Source organism: Neltuma alba, unplaced genomic scaffold (assembly GCF_004799145.2).
Source record: "Neltuma alba isolate B1F8T4 unplaced genomic scaffold, ASM479914v2 tig00013254_pilon, whole genome shotgun sequence".
Classification (NCBI taxonomy): domain Eukaryota; kingdom Viridiplantae; phylum Streptophyta; class Magnoliopsida; order Fabales; family Fabaceae; genus Neltuma; species Neltuma alba.
In genome coordinates, this window is record NW_021637548.1 from 28,579 (window position 1) to 53,578 (window position 25,000).

Genomic DNA, 25,000 nt, shown 5'->3' on the forward strand with positions numbered 1-25,000 from the left:
AGATTTGTTCACAAAGAATTAAGTTAATTGATTTTATTAATTTCCATAAATTAAATATTTTATTTTTATTTTAGAATGGGAGGCAATATATGGTTGGTTTGGTGAGGAGGAAAGGACAATTATGATGACGCCCAAAGGGAGGCAGAGACAAGGACCCTTTTTCTTTTGCCACACTAAAGTTTAGCCGCATATATACATGTATACAAACAACGTGTCCATTTTGTTTTTTTTTTTTTTGAGTCTGAATATGTCACTATATTAGGCAAATAGTAAGTATCATGTCATTTGCGTCTTAAGACAAGTCATTTACTTCTTTTTCCCTACCCCACTGGTGCTTAAATAATCTTGATAACTAGTATAAGAGAGGGGATGCCGCAGATAGCGTGAAAAGCTAATTATGATTATTAAGGTCGAACCCTGCTACTAATTATAATTATTTATGTGTGAGGTTTTGAATTTGCCTTCTTTGTAGGTATCATATTACCTCCGGTCCTTAATATAAAAGTTAGGTATAACTAATTTGATGTTATTAAAAATTTAATTAAGTTAGTTATTTGTAATGAACGGATATTATCTTTTCTATAATACCTATATTAATCATATGCGTTAGAACTATCAGTTGATGAAAACTTCTTAACATGTGTAATTATCATAGGCACTACTTGAAAGCAAAATGCATAAATATTTGAAACAAAGTGTATTGAAAGTTTATATTTAATATCAAATTAAATTTTTAACCAGCTCTTATGTTGAGGACCGGAGGTATAAGCGGGTGAATTCTTTGTGTGAGATCGTTAAATGAAGGAAAACAAGAAAAAAAGGATTTATAATAGAGGGATATGAGTTGCGAGCAGAAGGTGCCTATGAGTTATGCTAGGGAGAAAAACAAATTAAACTGCTTCTTGTCCTTAAAATAATTTAGTTAGCTATTTGTAAGAAATATGTGTTAGTATTCAAAATTATCTTTTTAATTAATCAATAGAATTGAAAAATATTCCAATAAAAACCCATTAATAAGTGCAACTAATTGGAATAATTTGAGGAACAAATTATAAATTTGAAAGAGGTTGGAATATTATATTTATAATCCAAATAAACTCCTCAGTTATCTCATACATTTAGAGCTCATATCGCCTTCGTCTCTTACCAAATTCAAATCCAAGTATGCAACAAAAGCTAGAGGCCTCTAGCAAGCATCTGCTCATAATTCTCAATGGACTGAAGTCTCTGGATCATGAGTTGTTTCCTAAAATTGTTGATGAAAGCTTCAGCACTCGCATTTATGTCTTCCGTCGTCGTCCTCTCCAGCGTCTGTTTCTTCCCCTCTTCTTTTCCCGGCGACGATCCAGCCGCCGCTTCTTCCTCCTTCATTGATCTCTTCTCCTTCAAATCCATGACCTTGTAGTTCTTGTAGTTCTTGTTCTTCAGCTCTTCTTCGTAGCCTTTTCTCATTATTGGTCTCCTCTTGAAACGTCAAGTAGCCTTATGTATATAAATGCTTGATGATGACTGAAACAAGATAATACGGTTGACAGATATATATATATATATATATATATATAAAACAAGACAAGAGGGAACAAGTGGAACATGGCCTTCATTAATTTGTGTTTTGTGTGTAAAGATGGTGACAATTAAGTGACAGCTATGACAAGCTGTAAAAGGATCCTATTGAGCTTCCAAAATTAGCGCCAAATATCACATATGATTATTTTAATAAAAAAGCTATTTATATATATAATAAAAAAGTCCCATATATTCAATTAAATATATATGCATGAATAAAATAATGGGCCATCACATCCTGCCGACTTTATTTGGGGTGTGAAAGTTACATAACAAATTAAAAGTCAACATATAGAAGCATATGGGTGCAATTATTTGAGCATTATGGAAACCCATCTTGCGGCTTAAGAGTTGCATAATGTATATGTAAATAAATAAGGTACATTGCATGCACCAGTATGAACATAAATACGGATATATGAATTATATACGCATGCCCATCCTTGGAATTATGCAAATTAGATACTTGCATGCACCTTTAACACGTACGGTTTCCTACCCCCTTCTACCATTATTTTGGCATAAATTTGGCACTGAATTAGGAAATAAGGGCTTGTTTGATTTTATTATCTATTTTCATGTTTCTACTTTCTAAAGTAATTCTGTAAGGTAATTTTTCAGAATAAGTTTTGAAAATAAAAAAATTTAAAAGTTTTGTTTGAACTATTATTTTGAAAAGCATATCTAAAATGAAGTGAAGGGTGAGAAAATAGTTTGTTTTCTGAGCATAATGGTCATTAATGAAAATAGTCGAAATACAATGGTCTTTGCTTATTCTCTTCTTTTTTTCTTTTTTTGTTCTTCAGAAATTTTTTTAACTTTTTTTATTTTTTTTAAATGCATAACTAAAAAGACACTTAAAAAAAAAGGTAAGATTTCAATATTTTGTTTTGCAAAATTTATAAATCTTTAATTTTCTTGTAAACTCCTATTGATTATGCGTATTAAAGAAAGTCTTCATTAATGAGGGTAATTTCTAATGTAGATTATTAAAATGAGTATACTTTAGGAAAACAAACACGTATTTATTACACATAAAGTAACTAAATTATTATTTTTTAATATCTATACATTACCTATCTGCATTTAGAATTGTAGGGGGTGTCATATTGCAATAATCATATATGACTAATTAAAGTGAATCCGATGTATTTGTGTATAAATTTTGAAATGGCTACTAAAGCTTGGCCTCGTTCATTTACATGAAGTTCAAAGTGAATCATACTTTTTTGTCACTTATGAAAATGTAGCTTTTCTACTATTTTCTTTAGATAGATTAATGAAGATGTAAACTTTTAATCAGTCTCTTCTTTCAAAAAATAGAGTTTAAACTGAAGCATAAGGAGAAACATGCACAAATTTGTCAAGAACACACACACACACACAGAGAATGCAGATAGGATTTTCTTTTTGGGTCTGTAGCCACATCGTTCTGACTGTTTGTGAGTGACTTGGATTTTTGAAGCCCAGGCACAGCTATAGGCTATATAGACCAACAACGAACTCATGTCATGAATTGTCCTTTCACCAACCCAAAAAAAAAAGAAAAAGGAAGAGGCCCCTTCACTGTTAAGCCGAAACAAAGAAAAGGTAAGACCTTCACCCTCCAAGCACCACACCATTGTCGTTGATTAAAAAAACAGCACAATTTGCAGAGCTCACGTCCCAGAAAGCCCATGGAGGCGCTTCACCGTCTATCATTTCGTTTCCTCTCCGTACCCCTAGCTGAAAGGTGCCTCCTAACTGCTTCAACAACCCCGACATTGTCCCCTGCCCGAGTATCACTATTCAAAGCTGGAAATTCACTGTTCTATGGGAACCCCACTACCTCGAAGTCTTTCAACTCGGCATCTCCTAGGAGGGTGGCCAAAGCAGGATGGTTTGTGGGTCTTGGAGCTGATAAAAAATTAAGCTTGCCTGACATTGTCAAAGCCGGTGACCCAGTTCTCCATGAACCTGCCCAAGAAGTTAATCCTGATGAAATAAGCTCCGAGAGGATCCAGAAGATCATCGATGATATGATAAAGGTCATGAGAAAGGCTCCTGGGGTTGGCCTAGCGGCTCCGCAGATTGGAATTCCCTTGAGGGTCAGTTAAAATTTTGATGATTTAGATACACAAGGTTCCCCAAATTCTTCAATTTTCTTGACTTTGTTCTTCTCGGTGCAATCTGAATTCTCAGCTCATTTGCCCTGTGTGGGTCACTGTAACTGTTTCATGGGGAAGAAAGCAACCGTGACAACACGAGGAAGAAAACAACCATGACAATAAATTGTGCTTAAAATATGATTCTTTGGTCGTGTACTTACTCTTTGAGCACAGGTGCTCTGTCATGATGTTTCCATTAATAGTCGACGGTCTAGGTGGTTCTCCTTGGTTGCCTTTTCATCTTATGTCTCTTGATTAGCGACTTAAGCGAACTTCTTAATGGTTGTTTGTTGAATTTTGTAAATTGAAATCACCGTCTTTGGGTCTAAAATACCATATGAATATGGGACATACAGAAATACCTGGAGGCGCCAGGCGGGCGGACAAAAGGCTGCTTAACTTGCTTCTTAATGCGAAGTACAATATTCATTATGTAAACATGACTTCTAAGTAGTGGAGGAGTCCATTGGTGACTAATTTTATTGCTTAACAATATATTGAAGATCTAAAGTATCGTGATTTATAGTAATAGCATACTGTTCTGAGTACTACCGAGGAATGTGCTGAAATAATAATAAGTATGTATTGCCTTTTTGTTTATGCAGATAATTGTTTTGGAAGATACAACAGAGTATATTAGTTATGCTCCCAAGGAAGAGATAAAAGCTCAAGATAGGCGACCCTTTGATCTTTTGGTATGTCCATCCCACAGAAGAGAAAAGCTTGCAATAAATTCTGTAGTTTTTTTCCTGAAGGTATGTTATCTTGAAATACAAATTCATTAGTTCTGTTGAGGCAGGTTATCCTAAATCCAAAGCTGGAGAAGAGAAGCAACAGGACGGCCCTATTTTTTGAAGGTTGCTTGAGGTAATATTCTCATTATTTGGAAAGGACTTATTTTAGATTTTTTTTCCCCTGCCATCATAGTTGCTTTGCACACTACCAATTGATTCTTTTTTGCACATGGTACAATTCAGTAACTGTGACCAAGTCAGGCTAGAAATATAAGACCATGCACACCTTTTATAACTCTTCAATATGAGTTCTTGAGCATCCTGCATAAATGTACGATACTTGAACATTTAAATGAACTGTCAAGAATGTGGATGTGGTGTTCTTTCATAAGTAATGTCGGTCCTTCATTTAAGCATTTGGTTTATAGTTGATGTGGTTGAAAATAATAATTGTTCTTAATGGGTAAGAGGAAGGTTGTCAAACCCTAGAGATGCTGAGATTTTTTTTTTTTTTTTTGGTTTTATTCTCGGGTGGGGGATGGCTCTGATGGTTTAGGGGTATATCTAATGGATTTTATATATATGCCCATGACATATTGTAATTTCAATGCCTCTTGAAGTGGAAAAAAGAAAACTAGTTAAAAGAAAGAGTAGAGAGTAACAGACAGCAGTATGTCTGGTGAACCAAAGAAGAATCTTTTAGGCTTAAGGAGCAATTGATCAAATTGAGGGCTTCTTGTTGAGAGAGCAGTCTATTATTCTTCAGATGTGGGGTGGGATGTGGCAAAGAGAATATTGGTAGAAATTTTCCCCCAAAAAAAAAAAGAAGAAAGAAATAAAAAAGAAAAATCCAATTTCATAAAAATTTTACAATAGTAAGTTTGGTTTTTAAATTTGTTTGTGGCCCTAATTTGGTTGCAATTTGATGCATTTCCTGGTCTAAACCCTTGAAATTTTGAGTGTATTGTTAAGTAGCTAATTTAACACCGGTTCAAGGAAATATCAAATCCTGATTTATTCCTTAATCTCTAATTATCGAACAATCTCAGTATTTTTGTACAAATCCACCGTAGTATTATTAATTATATGTAAACAAGTTAAAGATGACTATTCGCATATGCTCTGACGATGTCAAGATGTTGGGATCTTAAGAACGTTCTAATCACTAAATACAATATCATCTATACTCAAGTTTGGTGTAAATGTATTTTGTGTCCAACATCCAAATGCTTTGTAGCGAAGTACTGAGCAAATGTTTAAGCATTTGATTTCTGATTTATCAATTTGAAGAGTAAACATGGCTGCAGTTAATTATAGGGGATTCGCAATTGCAACATGGTGGGATTAGATACTGTCTATTGGGTTATCTTCTCAAGTTCAATTCAGTCGCAATATGATAGAGGTAAAAAAGAATTGACCGCATTCTTGATGTGGGTCACAGTTTCTCAATATAATAATTCTAGCCTGTATAGTGCTTTGGGTTTGATGTGGCAATGAGGTGTGTAACAACATGTATTCATTGTTATCCATAGTTATTAACATCTTCCTCCTTATTGATATTCTGCAGTGTAGATGGATTTAGAGCAGCGGTGGAGCGATACCTTGATGTTGAGGTCACAGGTCTGGATCGTAATGGAAAACTCATCAAAATAAATGCTTCCGGCTGGCAGGCTCGAATATTACAGCATGAGTGTGATCATCTTGATGGAACCCTCTATGTTGATAAAATGGTTCCTAAGACTTTTAGAACGGTAGAAAACTTGGACTTGCCTCTGGCCCAGGGCTGCCCAAAACTAGGTCCTCGCTGATCCCGGGTTTTGATGCTGCCTTCCACTTTTTGCTAGAGCATCAAAACTGGTTTCTTATGAATGTTAGTGAGGATTCGTGAGTCCAAATTGAAGTATATCATCTATATGATTGAATGCTGTCTCAATTTGAGCATGGGGAAAGCCCTGTAAGTTTTGTTGTATTATGTTCTCGTAACTTCCATATGATTGAGTGCTGCTGTCTCAATTTGAGCATGGGGAGAGCCCCTTAAGTTTTGTTGTATTATGTTCTCATAACATTTTTTTAAATAATATCTACCTTTTCAGTTTAATTCCCTTCAGGTAAGGTTCAATGTTAAGGCTTATTTGGAATTACAATTCAGAGTCTTCAGAGGCACTTAAAATGGCTGAGCAATGTTAATCTTATATGCTATTTTGGAGATTCCAAGTTCCAGTCCTATTGCTAACAAGAATAGGTTGTCCTCTCTGCGTCGCCGCTAGTAAAGCAACACGTGCAGATGATTTTACGATGATCTACGAACTCTAATCAGCAGATTCTCTATTGGACATATCTTCTTCGTACAGTACTTTCAATAAACTTGGATGCTTCAGCTGACGTGTAAATTTGGACTCTCATAGGCCAATCATCAATAGAATTGTAAGAATATCAGACACGGTTTGAATTTAAAAAAAAAAAAAATTTACCTTTACCATAATTACATATTTATTGTTGATTTGTAATGAGCTAAGTTTACTTGGTATGCCTGAGAATTCTTCGACCACTCAAGAGGAAGAATTAAACTGCACCTCCCCAATCACCTGGAATTTGTTACTGGTAAACTGGTTACAGAAAAGGCATCCATATACTATATAATCATATTTTCTTTACAGAGTGGGTTTGCTCAGGTATATGGAATAAGAGTCCAATTCTTCCAAGATTTTCTGCGCACTGAGAAAATTACCGGTCTCTGGAAAACAATGAGGAGGGTAAACCCGACCATTTGTATAACCATGAGCTTGCCAGCAGTATGATCTTATGTTTCCTCCAAAGCCTAGTGTGAGATAAATATCTTCCAGGTATAACCTTTCACAAGGAGAGTCATCACTGCAAGCAAATTTTATAGCTTCCTCTGTTGCTGAAGTTCCTCTGATACCAATGAAGGATATATTCTCCACCTTGACAGCTGAGGTCTGTATTTCGTTAAAATAATGGATGTTAACATATGATTTGATACAAAACTTCACGTTCCAAAGCAGTATCAAAGGAAAATTATGAACATTTATTTATCTGAATCTTGAAGAGAAATGAAGGGCAATCTTTCTTGGAGGCTGAAAATAAGTGTGTACTATGAGCTGGGATCGGCCAACAGAAAAATTAATTAGTAATGTGACAAAACACTGTGGCAGGCTAACGCCTGAAAATGTTACCAGGGAAAATTTTTATACCTGGTTCCGACAAGGATGGGGGGAATCGCAGTAAAACTGGTCTATTATAATTGGGTTTGACACATTCTCCATCACAATATTCTTGAAAGTGATCTTGGAAGCAAAACCATCACCACCCTAGCGAAGAAATCACACAAGTTGATTAGCATGTGCATCTCTGCATGACAGAAGAAATGGAAAGTGCTTCAATCTTGTAAAGAAGTCTTACCTGCCATGTTTTGATCCTCACTCCATTATCAGTTTGATAAAGATAAGATTCACTAACCATTACGTTTTCTACCTTCTCCCATGATCCATTTTTTCCTAAGCTCCCAATGCTGAAGATCAGGTTTTGGTATTACTTAACATGTTCTTGCTTCTTAATGTCTAAAAGCATAGTCAATTGAGGGGGGGAAAAAAGACTTTCACCTGATGCCATGGCCTGGACCACAAGAAATGTTTCTGATCTTTATCTGTGACGAGTTTCTTACTATCGAGATACAATCGTCTCCTGACATTAACCATGATGATGATGATATATAATTTTCCCCGATTTCATTACTGGTTACGGATAAACATGGTGTTATTTGGTTATTTATTGTTCATTTTGCATTTGTGTGATTATTTTCTTGCCGCTCTTTCATCTCTCGGACAGAAACATGGAAGAACAGTTAACTGCTTAAATTTGAAACAGATGGTTTAGAAGTTAGAAAAAGCTATGCATCAAATACTGAAAAAGTATGCAGAAGTTGACAAGCATGTCATATTCAACCAGTTATTTAAGCAGCAAAGACTTCTCAGGAAAATACCAGCTCACGAGGATGAAGAACAATATTTATGTGATATAAAGCTAATGTCGAACTTTTCTAAAGATTATAGCACACCTGTTCTAATTAAGCTGTCCTTGACCTCTATACCCTTTGTTCTACTAATGTGGATTCCATCAGTGTTAGGGCTGGAAGCCGGAGCCAAAACAGCAAGCTTTGATGCAACAACTCTCATACAGTTATTAAATGCCATGTGCATTTGTTGGCTATTTAGGATCGTAAGTTCTCCAACCTTCAGATTCTTGCATTTATAAAAAGTGATTGCCTGCAGTGTAAATATAGATTTATATTCATCTGATGAACAGATTATCAAATGGAAAGCGTTGGGGCAGCACTCACCGTTGGAGCAGGTCGACATGGCTGCCAAAGGAAATTTGGAGTCACTTAAAAGCTCTATACTCACAACATTCGAATTTTGTTTTGAAAAAAAGGGACATGAATCTTAAAATAGGAAGGTAGACGTACATTTGATGGCTTGGTCTTGCAAGATCTGTCCCACCATTTCTGTCCCATTCCATTGATTTTTCCTTTACCTTCTAGAGTGAGATATTTCAAGCCGTGGAAGTAAAGCCATTTTCGCGGATTTAAACCATCCCAGACTTCAGGATCTTTTGGGGCAGATATTGTACCTAAGATCTTTCCAATATTTAACAAAGGTCATTGAAAGATAGAGTTCCTGGAATTGAACTTGAATGTCTAAATAGATGTAATTTTCTATGCATACTTTTAAAGTGATCTTAGATCTGCAAGGCCCTCCCATATCAATTGGATAAATCAGAAACTCCTTTTCAGGTGGGAACAGGATAGTTATTCGTCCAGACATGGCACAAGCAGTTTTCCAGACTTCTTCCACTGCCTGATAAAAGAAAAGGGGAACAAAAGATGTTAAGAAATGGTTTAATAATATGATGATGCCTGAACGCCGAGTTAGCAAATGCAAAATTTTACCTCATTTTATCAGATGAGTTTTCTTAGATTTCTCACTTATTGCCAACAGGTAAGAAAATTCAACAGCAGGAAAATCAGTTAGCTATCTCTTGAAAACCTCTTAGGTAGATTCGTCAACAAAATATAACTGTGGTTCACACCACGTGAAGAGAGACCTCAAAACAAGCAAAAATCACCTTTTGCCATGCTTATATATCCCTTCATAATTGATTATGCTTATTCTTTTTAGAACAAGTTTTCCCAAGAATCTCTCATACTTTCTTTGGGTAAAACTTGCAGTTAAGTATTTAAGCAAATTGATATGCAATCCCACATATTCATGTAGCAATAGTAGATTCTCAGAAAACCTTACTTTAGCAGTAGATTCTCCAAGAAACCTTACTTGGTTACAGGATTTACGGCTAAAGAATACATTCTGTTAACTCATGGGTACTAATGTTGTCGCCCCCAAAGTATGAAACCTCAAAAGTTGAGGCCCTCGTAAGCAAAAAATGAAAAACCTTATTTAAAGAAAGGGCACTGTTTCAGAAGCGAATAGCAAAATATAGAAAGGTAAAGTTAACGAAACTAACATTACCTTGGTGTCATTATGGTGGCCATCCCCTTCTGCCCCATACTGAGCTACAGAGAGGACCCGTTTAAGACTGCAGCGGGCAGAGACCGACCCGGAACGTGGAAGCTGTATTACAGTATCTGATCCTTGTATGTGGTTTGGGTGCAGAGAAAGAAGAAGCAAATGGAAGGAGATAATTATAAATGGAGAAGAAATGAAACAGATCCCAGGTTCTTCATTTTCTGTCAGATCATGTCGGCCGACGGTGAAGGGATCAGCGGGAGAGGGAGACAAAGTCTTGGATTAATCCTTACAAGCTCAACAGCCAACTTCAGGGTCTGGGAGCAGCTAACGGCATTCCAGTCCTATAAATAATTAACGACTCTTTTTTTTTTTTAAAAAACTTTTCCCAAAACAAAAAAAACCAAAAAAGTTCTCATCCGTGGTAGCCAGAAGATGTTGCCCGTGCGTGCACGCACGGGATGAATAAAAATATGTTAAAAAATCTGCATTTATAAAATAATGAAAAATATTTAAAATTTAAGAAAAAACTGAAGATAAATCACTCGTTGAAAAATCAATTAGCAAATGGCCCGAGGATAATAAATTAGAAGAAGGAAGATAAGTTGTACACAAAGAAAATTAAGTTATATAGAAAGAAAATGATTTACACAAAATGTTACTTAAATTTAAAGAACTAATTTACACAAAATTAAGTTATAAGAGAAGTTCGGCTGCACAAAATGAAAATATCTCATAAAAGATTATTGCCTACCCGAAAAAAAAAAAGGATCATGCGCAAGAAAAGTTATGTTACACAAAAACCATTTTGTCAATTAATTTCTCAACAAGGATTTATTTCCAATTTAATTTGACATGAATAGAAAGCGCTTTTGTTTCTTAAAAGAAACAATTAAGGATTTGATTAACACTTGTATAAAAAGCAAACTTGCTTAAAAAAGACGTTACCCTTTGTCCCTAGTGTTCTGAAAGAAATTAGTCTCTATTTCAATAGAGAACACTCCTTATCCCAATTATTAAAAAGAAAAGATTGGCCAATGAATCATAATCTAAAGATTCACAAATTTTATAACTTGTTAGAGTTTTTACATATTATACATGAACAGAGATATTGATATTGACACTTAAATTTCCTTATATGTACTAATTAAAGAATATAATGAACTAAATTTTTCATCCCCATATAAGCTTCAATGAAAATGAAATTTGTATAACAAGACATCAAATCAGAAACAAAAACAAGAAATGAAAGTGGGGAGGAAGGTAACAACACAGAAAAGAACTTTTGTTTTACTAATTGCGTGAAGTGATTGTTGTCGTCTTTCTTTCTTTAATTTCTCTCCATGTTGTTACATGATGCATGTTTGGTTTATGAATCCTAAACTAGGGCTTCTTCTTCTTCTTCTTTTTTGATCTCACAGAATTAGTCAAAATCATATCTTTCTGATGAAGGAAGAAGCAAAATAACATATGAAGTCACAAAACCAAAACAAGAAGAAAATTAAAGTGACCATTAACAAGGATGTCGTGTTATATGTTTGTTGCTCTAAATTGAGCTTTTTCCGTTTAACATCATTTTCAGACCGTTCCAGCTTTTATTTCCCCTTCTTCTGGTAGGAGACATGGCTGGCAATTATTTAATCATATTTCACAAAATAATCCATCATATTTGCATGACTTTGATCTGGTCTTATAAGTGAAACACCTCACTCCTTCTCAATCTATAACTTAATTGAGATATTTGTTTTGGTCGCAATATAATCCACTTTATACATGCCCAAAAAAGGGTTCTCATATGGGATAGTTTACATTATAAACGATTATTAATTTTTTATCACTAATTTGTATAAATTAATTATTTAAGTCCACCTTTAGGATCAAAGGAAGTGAAAGGAGGGGAAAAAAATATTTTGTAGGTAGGTATATTTTTTTTTCTCAAATTTTTAACTTGACAAGTATGTTTTTTGTTAAATCTTTTAATTTTACTCTGTTAGCATCATTAGCCAGTGGCTAACAATGCTAATATAGCAAGGTTACAGGACTAACAATGCTCACAGAGAAAAGTCAAAACATGTAATAAAGAGGAAAGATTTAATTACCAAATTAAAAATTAAGAAAAATTATAGGTACATGCAAAATAATTTTTAAGATAAAACCTCAGATTTATATCATAGTTCAATAGCGTGCATTGAATTCTAATATGGTTAAAAAAAAAAACGCGATTCAAATATGTTTTTGGGTGCTTTAAATGTTCATATCCATATTGAAAATTCAAACAGACATGTTGGTATCAATGTTATTTACCATTCAATAATGCTATTTTCTGTCATTTTGTTACTTACAATTAATGAAAATTTATCTATGGAAAAAATTACTCAAACCCCCTGTAGTTCTGTGCTTTTGAATTTTCATTTTTAAAAAATTTATATGGAATATAGATACGAATAATTTAATACATTCATCTTCTATAGTATATACATGGTGCGCAGTAATGACTTGAATTGATGTGCTCATTCTCACCACAATTATTTATAATATATAGGAAATTATATGATTAAATAACCACTGCTTATAATTTAATTAATTATGTGCTTATGTAATCCTGATATTTAAAAAAATGCTCGACCAAAATGAAATAAGGATGTCACTACATAAAACAAAAGGAAAAGCCAATATGCAACTTTCAAAGAGAGTATAGGTCATACCATTGACCTATATAAGGCCTAGAAAGATAAATTAATTAATACAGGGGCAAATCGTTGGCAAAAAATATTAATATAGGGGCAAATGGAGAAGCTTATTTTAATTGTATTTGATTGACTCTATAACCTATGGTTAGGAACTATATATATTTATTTGTAAAATATATTCGGATGGTCACATTAAATATCAATGATGGACAGCCCAACTTTTCTCTCTCTTGAAGACTGTGCCATCGTAGCTCTTACTCACATGGAGGATTCCGGGCAACGGAAAGTACCTCCAGATCGACCCTCCGACGACTTAACGCTAACTGATTTCAACAGCAAGAACAAAAAAAAGAAAGGCGCAATCGCAACCATGGATACAGATGGGTCCGCATTACTAAACAACCAGGTGGTTCTTGAGGACCAACAAAAAGAGACATCACCTGGAAAGACATCTGAAGTTACAGATAACTTGGCAATCACTGTTAACATGACGGAACGCTCCATTTCCTCAAAAATCCAAGAAAAGGAAGAGTCACCTTCCCACCCAGATGACAATAGGACTACAAAGAAGGTGAAGGCACAGCTCCCACACATGCAGGATGATACATATATGTTGTCTTATGACCCTATCTCACATTCTGATGATGAGGACAAGTCAGACTCCGACCCCATGGAACCGTCAAATTCTCGGCCCCCCCTCGCTCAAAGACATGCTGTTGAACCAAGCCTCTAAGAAGAAAGAGGAAGAGGATGATCTCGCACTTCAGGAAGGGGATATCAGTGTAGATAGAACAGGGCCCTTTCCATCCATTGCCTTTTCTGCAAGAATCCATCAGCTCCTAAATGAAAGCATGAAATATGGGGTCATTATTAAAATGTTGGGAAGAAATATTAGATATGATGATCTCTGAAACAAACTAGCCAGTCTTTGGAAAATCACAGGCTCGGGCCAGTTTACGGATTTGGAGGGTAATTGCTTTATTGCCAAGTTCAGTAACGAAAAAGATTATCACGAAGTTTTGCTTGGGAGTCCTTGGGTCATTTTCGAACACTACCTTACAGTCCAACCTTGGTCTCCCGACTTCTCCCCCCTGCGCCATACGGCTTCACAAGTCATGGGTTGGATCAGAATTCCAGGGCTGCCAGCAAAGTATTACAAGAAGAGCGTTATTCGAGCGATAGGAGAGGTACTGGGCAAAGTTATGAAAATTGACTACAATACAGCATCAGGTGCGAGAGGTAAATTCACCTGCATGGCAGTTCTCATTGACCTCTCAAAAGCGCTCACCTCCAAAATAGAAATTGATAAACAAGTATTCTTTGTAGAATACGAAGGTCTCCCTACGATTTGCTTCAGATGTGGACACTATGGCCATTTGGAAAATGTTTGTCCCCTGAATCATGATGTGTCTGAGATGGATTTGGGACAATCACCTACCGGCAAAGCACAACCACTGGAGGCGTGTTCCCCAAACGCACCTGAGAGCTGTGATGCCTTGTATGGCTCTTGGATGCAGGTAGCCCCACGAGGCAGAAGGCAAGGAAGAATAGACAAGAAGGAACCTGCAAATAGCCTCCCAAATGCTGTCAGCAGAAGAAACAGATTTGACCTCCTGACTTCTGCTGCTGCCATCCCTGACACGCCTGAAGAAATACACCTTGCTAACAAAAGGAATGCCAACCCGCCACACATGACTGACCACTCTAAAGACCGAGGGAAAGATGCTACATTGATGAAACAAACCAACAGGAAACACAGAAAAGAACCCCAACCAGACAAACCCTCGTCCTCCTCCCAGACCAAAATCAACACAGACTCCCTTTTTGCCAGCCGCGCCTACCACGCTTAGACCCCCTTTTTGTTAGACCCCAGTCTCCATTCTGCAATATCAATCCCTAACCCCGCTTCCCAAAATGCCCTCCAGCCCATTACAAATCCCAAGCCCAAAAACACAGTCACCCAAAACCCCCACACCAGAAAAGAGAATGTCCAATCCAAACCCCTTGACCCTCACAACCTACCTAGCAGATCAAATAACCATCCTGGTATATACCTCAAGAAGCCCAAATCAAAAGAGCCCAACCCATTGTTAGCAGAGGAAGTTATCAAGGCCATCACAAAGTCCCTAGACTTCCCAGAGACTGCATTAGAGGAAAGCTCCTGTGATGGCAGGAACAAAGATGATGATACTGAAGATTAGGCGAATATGGAGTGCTAACTCCCCACAACCTCTTATTTCTTTAATGTCAGCAATCATTTGGAACTGTCAGGGTGCAGCGGCAAATAAATTTCATGCTATACTCAAATCGCACATTCAAGCACATAGGCCTAGTTTTATTGTGTTGGTAGAACCCCGAATCTCAAGGCCCACTGCTGATCGGGTAATCAAGAAGCTTGGATTCCAACGATCCCATCGCATTGAGGCAAATGGTTTCTCTGGGGGAATTTGGATTCTCTGGTATGATGAAGTTGAAGTTGAAATCCTCCGCAACCACCACCAATTTATTCACTCTCGAATCATCATCAAAGAAGACTCCAAAGAGTTCTTTTTTACTGCCATTTATGCAAATCCTAACCTGTAATTAAGAGTTAACCTCTGGTCTGAGCTCTCTAATCTTGCTTCAGATCAGTCCTCTCCGTGGATCCTTGCAGGGGACTTTAATGCCACGCTACATGTCGTCGAACGCCATGGAACAGGGCTGAGGCAAACCAGAAGCTGCCCCCTTTTTCAATCTTTCTGTCAAGATAACGAAGTCCTGGACTTGGGTTTCTCAGGCCCAAAATTCACTTGGAGGCATGGGTTGACTTTGGCAAGACTGGACTGAGCCATAGCCAATGTCTCCTAGATACACCTCTTTCCTAACTCTAGCGTACACCATTTGCCCCAAATCAATTCAGACCACAGACCCTTACTAATTCGGCTTGGGCTCAATCAATCTCGAGTCACTCAACCTCGGCCTTTTAGATTTCTGGCAGCCTGGATCCACCACCCTCACTTCTCCGACTTGGTGAAAGACAATTGGAGCAATAATCATAGCCTGGTTGAAAACATTGATAATTTTGCAGAGGCAGCGTCGAGATGGAATCAGGATGCCTTTGGATCAATTGGGAGGAATAAAAGAAGGCTCAGAACTCACCTACTAGGAGTACAAATAGCTAGAGAAAGCAAACCCTATTCCTCACACCTCAGAGACCTTGACTATGCTCTACGCTCTGAGTATGAAGATGCCTGCTTGCATGAGGAGCTTCTCTGGCTTCAGAAATCACAAAGTGACTGGATATGTCTGGGAGATAGGAACACAGCTTACTATCAAACCAAGGCTCGTATTAGGAGAAGAGCTAATCGCATTAATTCTTTAAAAAATGCTGAAGGGACCTGGGTCACAAACAGCGAGACTCTTACACGAATGGCTCAGGATTATTTTCTAAATCTCTATTCTGACAATCCTGCCAACCCAGAGGCCTATCTAACTCGAGGTAAGTTTCCTCCTTTACCTTCACACTCCCATAGTTCCTTATCTGCTGAGATTACCGTGGAAGAGGTGAAACAGGCACTTTTTGACAAGAAGCCTCTCAAAGCCCCTGGAAGCGATGGACTTCATGCCCTCTTTTACCAAAGTCAGTGGGAAATTGTTGGTGATTTTGTTTACAACACTGTAAAAGATATTTTCAATGGTGGGAATATTAACCTTATCTTGAACAAAACACTCATCACCTTAATCCCCAAGATTGATCGGGCCCAAACTCTTAAGGATTTTCGCCCAATCAGCCTTTGTTCGGTAGCCTATAAGCTGATTACAAAAATCATTGCCAACAAACTCAAACTGATAATGCCAACACTCATTCTGCCTTACCAAGCTAGCTTTATTAAGGGCCGAAACATTACAGACAATATTATTATTGCCCAAGAAGTCATACACTCCATGAGGAAGAAAACGGGAAAAACTGGTTGGATGGCCATTAAAGTTGATTTAGAAAAGGCATTTGATCAGATCAAATGGAGCTTCATAGAAGACACCTTGCGAGATGCTCAATTCCCAGAGAGGCTCATCAGGCTCATCATGCATTGTATCACAACACCTTCCATGCAAGTTCTTTGGAATGGTTCTCCTTCTGACTCATTCTAGCCCTCCAGAGGAATTCGTCAAGGGGATCCTTTATCACCGTACATCTTTGTCCTTTGCATGGAAAGACTTTCTCAAGCCATACAAGCTAAAGTCTCTACGAAAAATTGGGAAACAATCAAGATGGGGAAGAATGGTGTTCCTCTCTCCCACCTTTTCTTTGCTGATGATCTAGTCCTCTTCAGCTCCACTAACATGAGACAAGTGAGACTCATCAAAAAAGTCCTAGCTGATTTCTGTCACTCCTCAGGCCACTCGGTTAGCCAGACTAAAACACGAATCTTCTTTTCAAGGAATGTGAAGAGATATGAGGCCAATTCCATATGTGACTTCCTTAACTACACCAAGATGGACCAGCTAGGTAAATACCTTGGAGTGCCCCTGTTACACTCCAGGGTAACTAAGGATACCTATCAATACATCATTGACAAAGTCAAGTTAAAGCTCTCCAACTAGAAAGCAAGAACCTTGTCCGTTGCAAGCCGAGTCACATTAGCCAAGTCAGTTCTGTCCACCATACCGTATTATGCTATGCAAACTTCAATGCTACCAACCAATTGCTGCTCCAAAATCGAAAAGTTGATACGTCATTTTATTTGGGGTACAGACGAATGTCGAAAGGTGTAAAAACCCTCTGCCTCAAGACATTTTAACCCATCATAAAACCTCTACTATGGTAGAAAAGGAGAGTTGTTAAAACGAGCTACCATAGTAGAAGGAAAATTTCATATTTTTAGAAATTGACTTTCAAGCTCGGGTCAACCCGTAAGACGTTGCATGCAACTAAAATAATTCATTCATATCCACTGGGCCTCCGAACCTCCGGCCCGGGTAACACATACATCAAGATCAACCCATCTAAATAGTTTTCAACCATATAATCCAGAGTTCATCAAACACTAGCAATGACCTCTGGCCAACCAAAATAAAGAGATACATTCTCTCCAGTTTACAACAAGGCCGGGTAATCAAATATATCAAAAAACAGTCCTAAATGTGGCAATATATACTAGTCATACATATACAAATGCTAGAGGCCTAAAGCTAACCGAGCTCAAGCCTCTGCGTCTCTTCCCGATGGCCCACGTCCGGAACCTTCACCTGAAAACATTGTAAACCACGGGGTGAGACTAAGTCCCAGTAACCAACCTTTCCAATACTAGGTACTACTAAATAGGTGCTCGTGAGGTGTCAAGTGGGGCAGTTCACAAACAATATAAAACGATAGCCACAACAATTCATGTAAGTGCAATAATGCAATCCCATCAACCAAATCCCTCACTTTGGGGGATTTTCAGGAGTCGAAGCCGGCCTATCCCTCACTATGGGGGACGTAAGGAGCCATAAAAGGCCTATCCCTCACTCTGGGGGACGTAGGGAGCCAAAAGGCCTATCCCTCACTATGGGGGACGTACTAAGCCAACCATCATGCATTAATGGAGGCCTTACCACGTGGTAGTGACAGACAAAACTCTCACCAATTCCCAATTAATGCATCATGCTCAAATCGTAATCACAGAGTAATAATCATTTCACAATTAACCTCATTCAGTGGCATATCTTTCACAATTCCAAAATTCATTCATCATTAGTCGAAACCCCACAAGACAGTTTTCCTTTTTATACACAACATACAGTTTGAACATAATTACTAACTAGAGCACAAAACATAAATCTACTCACAATACCACAGAAGCAAGTACTAAGGATTGGAAAGTGGTTACCTCTCGCCTGAGCAAGGAACAACAAACCAATGATGTGGCCCCGTGCACCACCAAGACTCACAACCGGTCTACACAAGCACACAAACACACAACCATCATATATTAGCTTTCAAACTAATAATGTGGCCAAAACAACACTTGGGGACACAAAATTCCTATCTCCCATCAAAACTCTACCCAACTCAAAGGGTATAACTATCAAGGCAACACTCCAAAGTCATACCAATCCATTAACACCTTAATTCCTTTCTAAACATCAATTAAGATTCACAACCTCAAGGACCCACTAGGGAATTCTACACCCAAACATCCCATTTGAGCAATTAAGGTTCCAACAACAATTCTAAACCGATTAAACATCCAATTTAACCCTCCTTAACATAACCCAATTCACAAAACCCAAAATCAATCTCTAAATTGTCATCCTCAATCCCAAATCATCCAATTCCATAAACCCTAGCTCCAAAAATTCAAGATTCTTTAAATCCAAGGAAACTACACCGATTAAATACTTAAACTAACCCAATGAAATCAATTAAACTCAAAACAATCGGTCAAAAACCTCAATTCCATCACAACTTAGAAAATCCTAGGGTTCCACCAAAAATCCTCAGAAATTCCAAGAAATTCCAAGAAAGAAAGAAGATTAGAGGTTAAAATCACTTACTTGAGGTAATGGATCCTTAGAAATGCCCCCTCCAAGCCAAAATACCGAAACCCTAGCAGAGCCTCTCTCTCTACCTCAGATTTTCTTATTTTTCGCACGCTGAATTGCTCCCACGAATATATAGATTCGCGACCTTTCGCCGCGGCGAACCAATCCCGAGAGGGATTACTCGCCTGAAAACCTGACTTCGCCGCGGCGAACCCCAATCTTCGCCGCGGCGAAAGCTTCCCGAAAGGGAAGCCTCGCTCACCTGAACAACTTCGCCGCGGCGTCCCCTAGACTTCGCCGCAGCCAAACCTTCCCGAGAAGACACTCCCCTCTGAAACTCCCGGTGCGCCGCGGCGAACATACCCTGAGAGGGGTACGTTCACCTATTCCTCCAACAAACCTCAAATCCAACCCAAACACCAAGATCAAGATTAAATCACTAATCTATCCTCAAAATCAATCCAAAAGAGGCTATTAAAACCCGATAAAACTTAGGATGTTACAAAAGGGAATTAGCTTGGTCAACTGGGAAGAGATGTGTCTACCCCGGAATAGTGGAGGAAGTGGCCTCAGGTTAATGAAATCTCAAAATTGTGCTTTCCTAGCTAAGCTTGGATTCATGCTCACAAGCAAACCAGATCTTTTATGGGTTAGGATTCTCAGAGCCAAGTATGGATGGCACCCGCTAACAAAACCCACTTTCAAGACCAACTCTTGTTCGCACACCTAGAGGAGTATAGCAAAAACTTGGCTGGAAACGTATCTGGGTATAAAATGGAACCCAGGTGATGGGTAGCAAGTAAAGTTTTGGAAGGATAATTGGATAGGCAAGCTAGGCCCACTCAAGAATTTAGCCTTCTCAGACATCAATGAGAACCAAATGGGGGAAACCATTCAGGAATACATAGATGAAAGTGGTCAATGGCGTTAGCACCTTTTTCAAGAAAAAATCCCCAGATCTGTAAATCTCTTAATTGCCGCCACACCCCCTCCAAGGCCAGGCGATGGGGATGCTAGCTGTAGTTGGAGTCTTAGCTCCAATGGAACCTTCTCGGTGTCCTCAGCATATCAAGCAATGGTAGATGACCTTGGGAATGATCAACAGGACTGCTGGAAGCTCATTTGGAAATGGCCAGGGGCTCACTGAATTAGATCCTTTCTTTGGCTAGCCTACAAAAATAAGTTGCTTACGAATGCAGAGAGGAAGCGAAGGCACCTAACTCTAGATGGGACTTGCGAAACTTTGTAGATCTGAAGACAAAGATAGTAACCATGTGTTCCGTTGTTGCCCCCTCGCTGTAGCATGTTGGAAAATGATCGTACCAGAAAGCAAACTCACTCGATTCCTCCACATGCCTTTACAGAGCTGGTGGACCCACAATATTGACCCCCGTCGCACCAACCAAAGATGGACCCTGCTATTTGGTATTATTAATTGGAAGCTGTGGGATGCAAGGAATAGACGCCTCTTCGCTGGAGAATCTTTCAGGGCATCTGAACTGTTAGCTAGCTCTGATGCTTTTGTTAATCACACTATCAGAGCTAGAACTGTTAACGACATCGTGAGGCTGCCTCACTGACATCTTTTACTCTGTTTTCTTTTGGCTTTCTTGGCAGGCTTTGTCTTGTTGTACATATCTTGTATCTTGTTGACTCTCTTCTTTGAATAATACTTCCCTTTTCATTCAAAAAAAAAATATCAATGATCATTCACCTTTTGGCTCAAGGTTCAAGCTCAATGGTGTGTTTGGATATGACAATAATATTTTGAAGTGAAAGTTCTTAACCAACATGAATATGACAATCAAATAAAGGATTCATCAAACATCTTAAATTTCCACCTAACACAGCAGTGAAAGGTGTGTATGTACTCCTCGCGTTTATAATATAAATATAAACTCAATTAATTAATTTGATTAAATTAAAAAAATGAAATAAATTAGTTAATTATAAAAAATATGACAGTTTTTTTAAATATCATGATCATCTTTCTCAATATCTTTCTTTTCTCTCTTACTTGATTATGTTTGATGAAGTATCGACAAGGATAATTTAAAAAAATTAATAAATATAATAAATAAGTAGATTAATTCAGCAATTAAGTCCTACATGAGAGGAGTATGTGATAAGCAATTTTTTTTTATTAGAAACAATTCTGTTCTACCTATACACTAAGTGAATAAGTATGAGCATCTCAACAAGAATTCAGGCTTTGAGGATATTTAGATGGAATTAAAACTATGGTTTTAAAAATACTTTTACAGTATACAGAATAAATATATAGAGTAGTTTATCTCGATTTGTGAAATATGGTACCCAAACACCCCCTCTAACTAAACCCTTCGCGTGTTATTTTTATTTTTATTTTTTATTAAAACATATGTATCTTCCTATTGGAAGTAATCCTATTCAAAACACTGACAGGCACTAAATGTGGGCACTTCTCTCAGTAGAGATTCAAATATTGATTCGTTATGTTGTGAGGGACTAACCCCTTCTACTAAATCTAACCCCCAATGGTCCCTTCGTGTTTTGAGTCTAAATTGTTTGTAATTATGCTTATTGGGTCTGGTATTCTTTGGTCATTGGTGGATCTGACTTCTATGGAGATCTTCATCTGTGGTCTTGAAAAATCTTTTGGGCTTGGGCCTAAATGTGAAAGGGCAGTTGGTCTTCAATTTGGAAATGAGTGATTAAAAATTACATGAAAAATTGAGTCTAATAGAATGAACTAATACTTGTACTTAGTAAGAAAAAAAAAAGTAATTAAATTTTTTTTAACTTTCCTTTTTCAGCCTAATTTTCAAATATTTGAGATTTGAGATTTTTCGTAATCACTCACACTTTCTTTTGCCAGGTAATCACCGACACACCCATTATATCTTAACAAAGATTGATATTTATTTATTAAAGCCAGGTTGTTTATTTAATAATGAATTTTAGGGTTTTATACATAACATAAAAAATTTAAAATAAAAAATTTAAATTAAAAATGAAGGCCATCTAGATAAATGGTATATGAATATTAATTTTAGAAAAAGAACCTCACATGAAAAAGTAATACAAGGTACACGTACATCCTTAAATTTTTGACGAGGGACATACATTCTTAATTAAATAATCATCAGCAATGAATTATTATATATGCAGTAAATTTCATAAGAAGCCAATGGCTTATGAATAGTAAGGATTAAGGATTGTTTTGGTCTCAAATATTCAAAAACAAGCAAATAATGTCTTGTATGTTAATTGGAACGTTCAATTCTGCCCAGCATTGGTATAGTAGGGTTGTGTTTATGAGTCTTCCATTTGTTTTTCATGTGCATGTTATGTAGGAATTAAATAAGAGCATTTTTGGAAAATAATATTGAAGACTTAATTTGATTTAAATTTTTTATAGGGTACTTATTTATAGTGTTTTGATTTATTTATTTTTACATAATTTTGTCAAAAAACAAACAGTAAAAACAACTTATGTCTAATGAAATGGTACCAATGCATTCTTTTTATTACTCTTTTAGAATATGATTGAGTTATAATTATAATTTGTTCTGTTTTGGGAAAAAAAATAAAATTTGATTTATTAAGTCCCACTCAAATAATTCAAACCAACAACCTTTCAAATTTTAAAGTAACTATGCCCCAGAAGCGATATAAAGTATCTAGATCCTTCCTTTCTTTGGGTACACTTTTTTTTTTGGGGGTCATCCTTTGAAAATAATGACCTAAATATAAAGAATGAGTATTATTCATAATTTCTTTTTCTATGTATAGCTATCTTTTTATTAACAGAAATTCTATTTGAGATACTGTCAAGTATTAAATATGAACATTTCTCACAATAAGAATTAAAACTTTGGCTTATCACATTATAAGAGACTAGATACTTTCACTAGACTTAACTCTAGTTGATTATTCCTGATTGTTCATTACCCTCAATTCAACCAAATATCATACCACTAGTTCATAATACTACTACAAGAATGAGTTAGAATTTAGACTTAGTTTTAAATATAATAACTCAATTCATTTTGCCTCTTAAATTTATATTTTTTTAAAGCATTATATTGATTGTACATATCAATCAAGGGGTTCCTACTAAAAAGTACATGATTAAATACAAGAGCTTATAAAAACCAACCCATATTTATTATAAATAATTAAATTAACTAATTTAAATATTTTTTTTAATATGTATAAATTAGTTATCTAATTTTTAAAAGTAGTGAATTTTTGTTTTTGACCAATTAAGAGTAGTAGATGAAATTTAAGGGGGGAAAAAAGAGGGGGCAAAGAAAAACATACATAACAGAAATGACACAGGAACAGAGCATAAAAACCTCAACACATATGTCCTTTCTTTTTCATTGCCAATCCCAAGAACCACCTAATCAATTTCTGACAAAGTGATCATTCTAATTCCTAAGTTTTCTTAGACAGCTGTCAGATACCATCCCCATACAATTTCAAGGATTATAAATTTTATAATAATTTATATACATTAGATATATTACTAATACCAATAATGCCTCGTTATATATTAATAAATAATTTCATTCCCATAAACGATCTCCTGTCCACCATAATCGCCTTTTCAAAAAGGCTGAACTCAATCATGCTCAGCTTGCATTCACAACCTCTCACAATCATGGGAAACAGATCCTCTTTCAGATTTGTTCTGCACAAAGACGTCATTTTTCCTTTTTAACCCCACAGCTTTACTCATAATTACAACCCCCTCCTCCTCTCAGTCCTCTGTTTACCATCTGGAGGTAAAGTTATTCTGCAATTCGTCTCTCTCATTTTTCCCTAACCGACATAGAAATTTTAATCACTAAGATTTAAATACCATCATGATTAATTAATTAAAACATGCATCTAAAAAATTTACACATTTTCTCCAAAACTTACATCTAACAACTCAGACCAGAACAGGGTACTCTGTTTTCTTGTTTTCACAGGAACACAACCCTTTTACAGGACCTAAAGCTGGTACACACGCTGAATCGCAACGAATTGAGGAGACGTACCCCTCATATCCGCCGGAATATTGTGTCTCCGGTCACCGGAAAATCACGGAACACGAACTACCTCGATCTGCGCTTACCAGGCCTTGTCCTGTTTCCTTTGCCCCCTGTTTTCCCAAAAGCGCCGCAACATCCACAAGCAGAGAGCTTCGGAGACGGCGGCTCAACCGCCGGAGACACTTTTCCGGTCCGGTACCCCCTTCCACCGCCGTTGGAACGACTCCGGTCAATGGTGTTGATTGGTGGGAGGCTGGTTCCTGCGTTAAGTTCTTTAACCTCAGACTTTTCACGGTCGTCTTCTTGTTGCTCGTGTTCATCCTTCTGGTTGGCTTTGTTCAACTCTTCCGATAAGAACCTGTCGTCCCAGACAATACCAGACGAGCCTTGTCTTCTGAAAGAGACTGCAGATCTTTGAAGGCCAGCCATGGAAAGGGATCTTTGGAGGCTTTTTGAGAAGGTGGGTTGCTGATTTTTATTACTATTTTGTGTGTGGGGAGGGGGAGGGGCAGAGAGAAGAAGAAGAAGAGAGTTTTTGAAGAAGGATAGGGAAGAAAAGAGAAGCGGTTTGTTCTTTATATGGGGAAGGTCAGGGAGGTCTTTTGCAATATTGGCGACGAAGTCAATGTGCTCTGCCCTCATGATCTTTAGCTGGTTTCACACTTGGGTAGGCAACAAAATAAATACTTGTGATTCTTCCGGATAAAATACATGTCCCTAAAAAAAATTAATTCTATTTTTAATTTGATTTTTAAGTCTTAACACTCTTAAAACTTAATCTCTAAATTCACTGGA

At 37.0% G+C, this 25,000-nt stretch overlaps 3 protein-coding genes across 3 annotated transcripts; 1 reads left to right on the plus strand and 2 right to left on the minus strand.

The window, feature by feature from the left end:
- Window positions 1–3,209: 3,209 nt before the first annotated feature.
- LOC114735807 (peptide deformylase 1A, chloroplastic-like) lies at window positions 3,210–6,545 on the plus strand. The gene is made up of 4 exons (XM_028923562.1): window positions 3,210–3,653; window positions 4,319–4,408; window positions 4,513–4,580; window positions 6,015–6,545. The coding sequence occupies exons 1-4, from the start codon at window positions 3,243–3,245 to the stop codon at window positions 6,253–6,255; spliced, it is 810 nt and encodes a 269-aa protein (XP_028779395.1). The 5' UTR covers window positions 3,210–3,242; the 3' UTR covers window positions 6,256–6,545.
- Window positions 6,546–6,885: 340 nt separating this feature from the next.
- LOC114735809 (probable polygalacturonase At1g80170) lies at window positions 6,886–10,269 on the minus strand (the record flags this gene model as incomplete). The annotated part of the gene is made up of 9 exons (XM_028923564.1): window positions 6,886–7,404; window positions 7,660–7,776; window positions 7,868–7,976; window positions 8,068–8,149; window positions 8,523–8,730; window positions 8,805–8,825; window positions 8,931–9,101; window positions 9,190–9,321; window positions 9,991–10,269. Coding segments are annotated over 9 exons (1,425 nt in total), but the record flags the coding sequence as incomplete, so codon positions are not given.
- A 13,737-nt stretch (window positions 10,270–24,006) lies between these two features.
- LOC114735814 (MAPK kinase substrate protein At1g80180-like) lies at window positions 24,007–24,706 on the minus strand. The gene has a single exon (XM_028923567.1). It carries the CDS (start codon window positions 24,632–24,634, stop codon window positions 24,269–24,271), a length of 366 nt encoding a protein of 121 aa, XP_028779400.1. The 5' UTR covers window positions 24,635–24,706; the 3' UTR covers window positions 24,007–24,268.
- Between the last annotated feature and the right edge of the window lie 294 nt (window positions 24,707–25,000).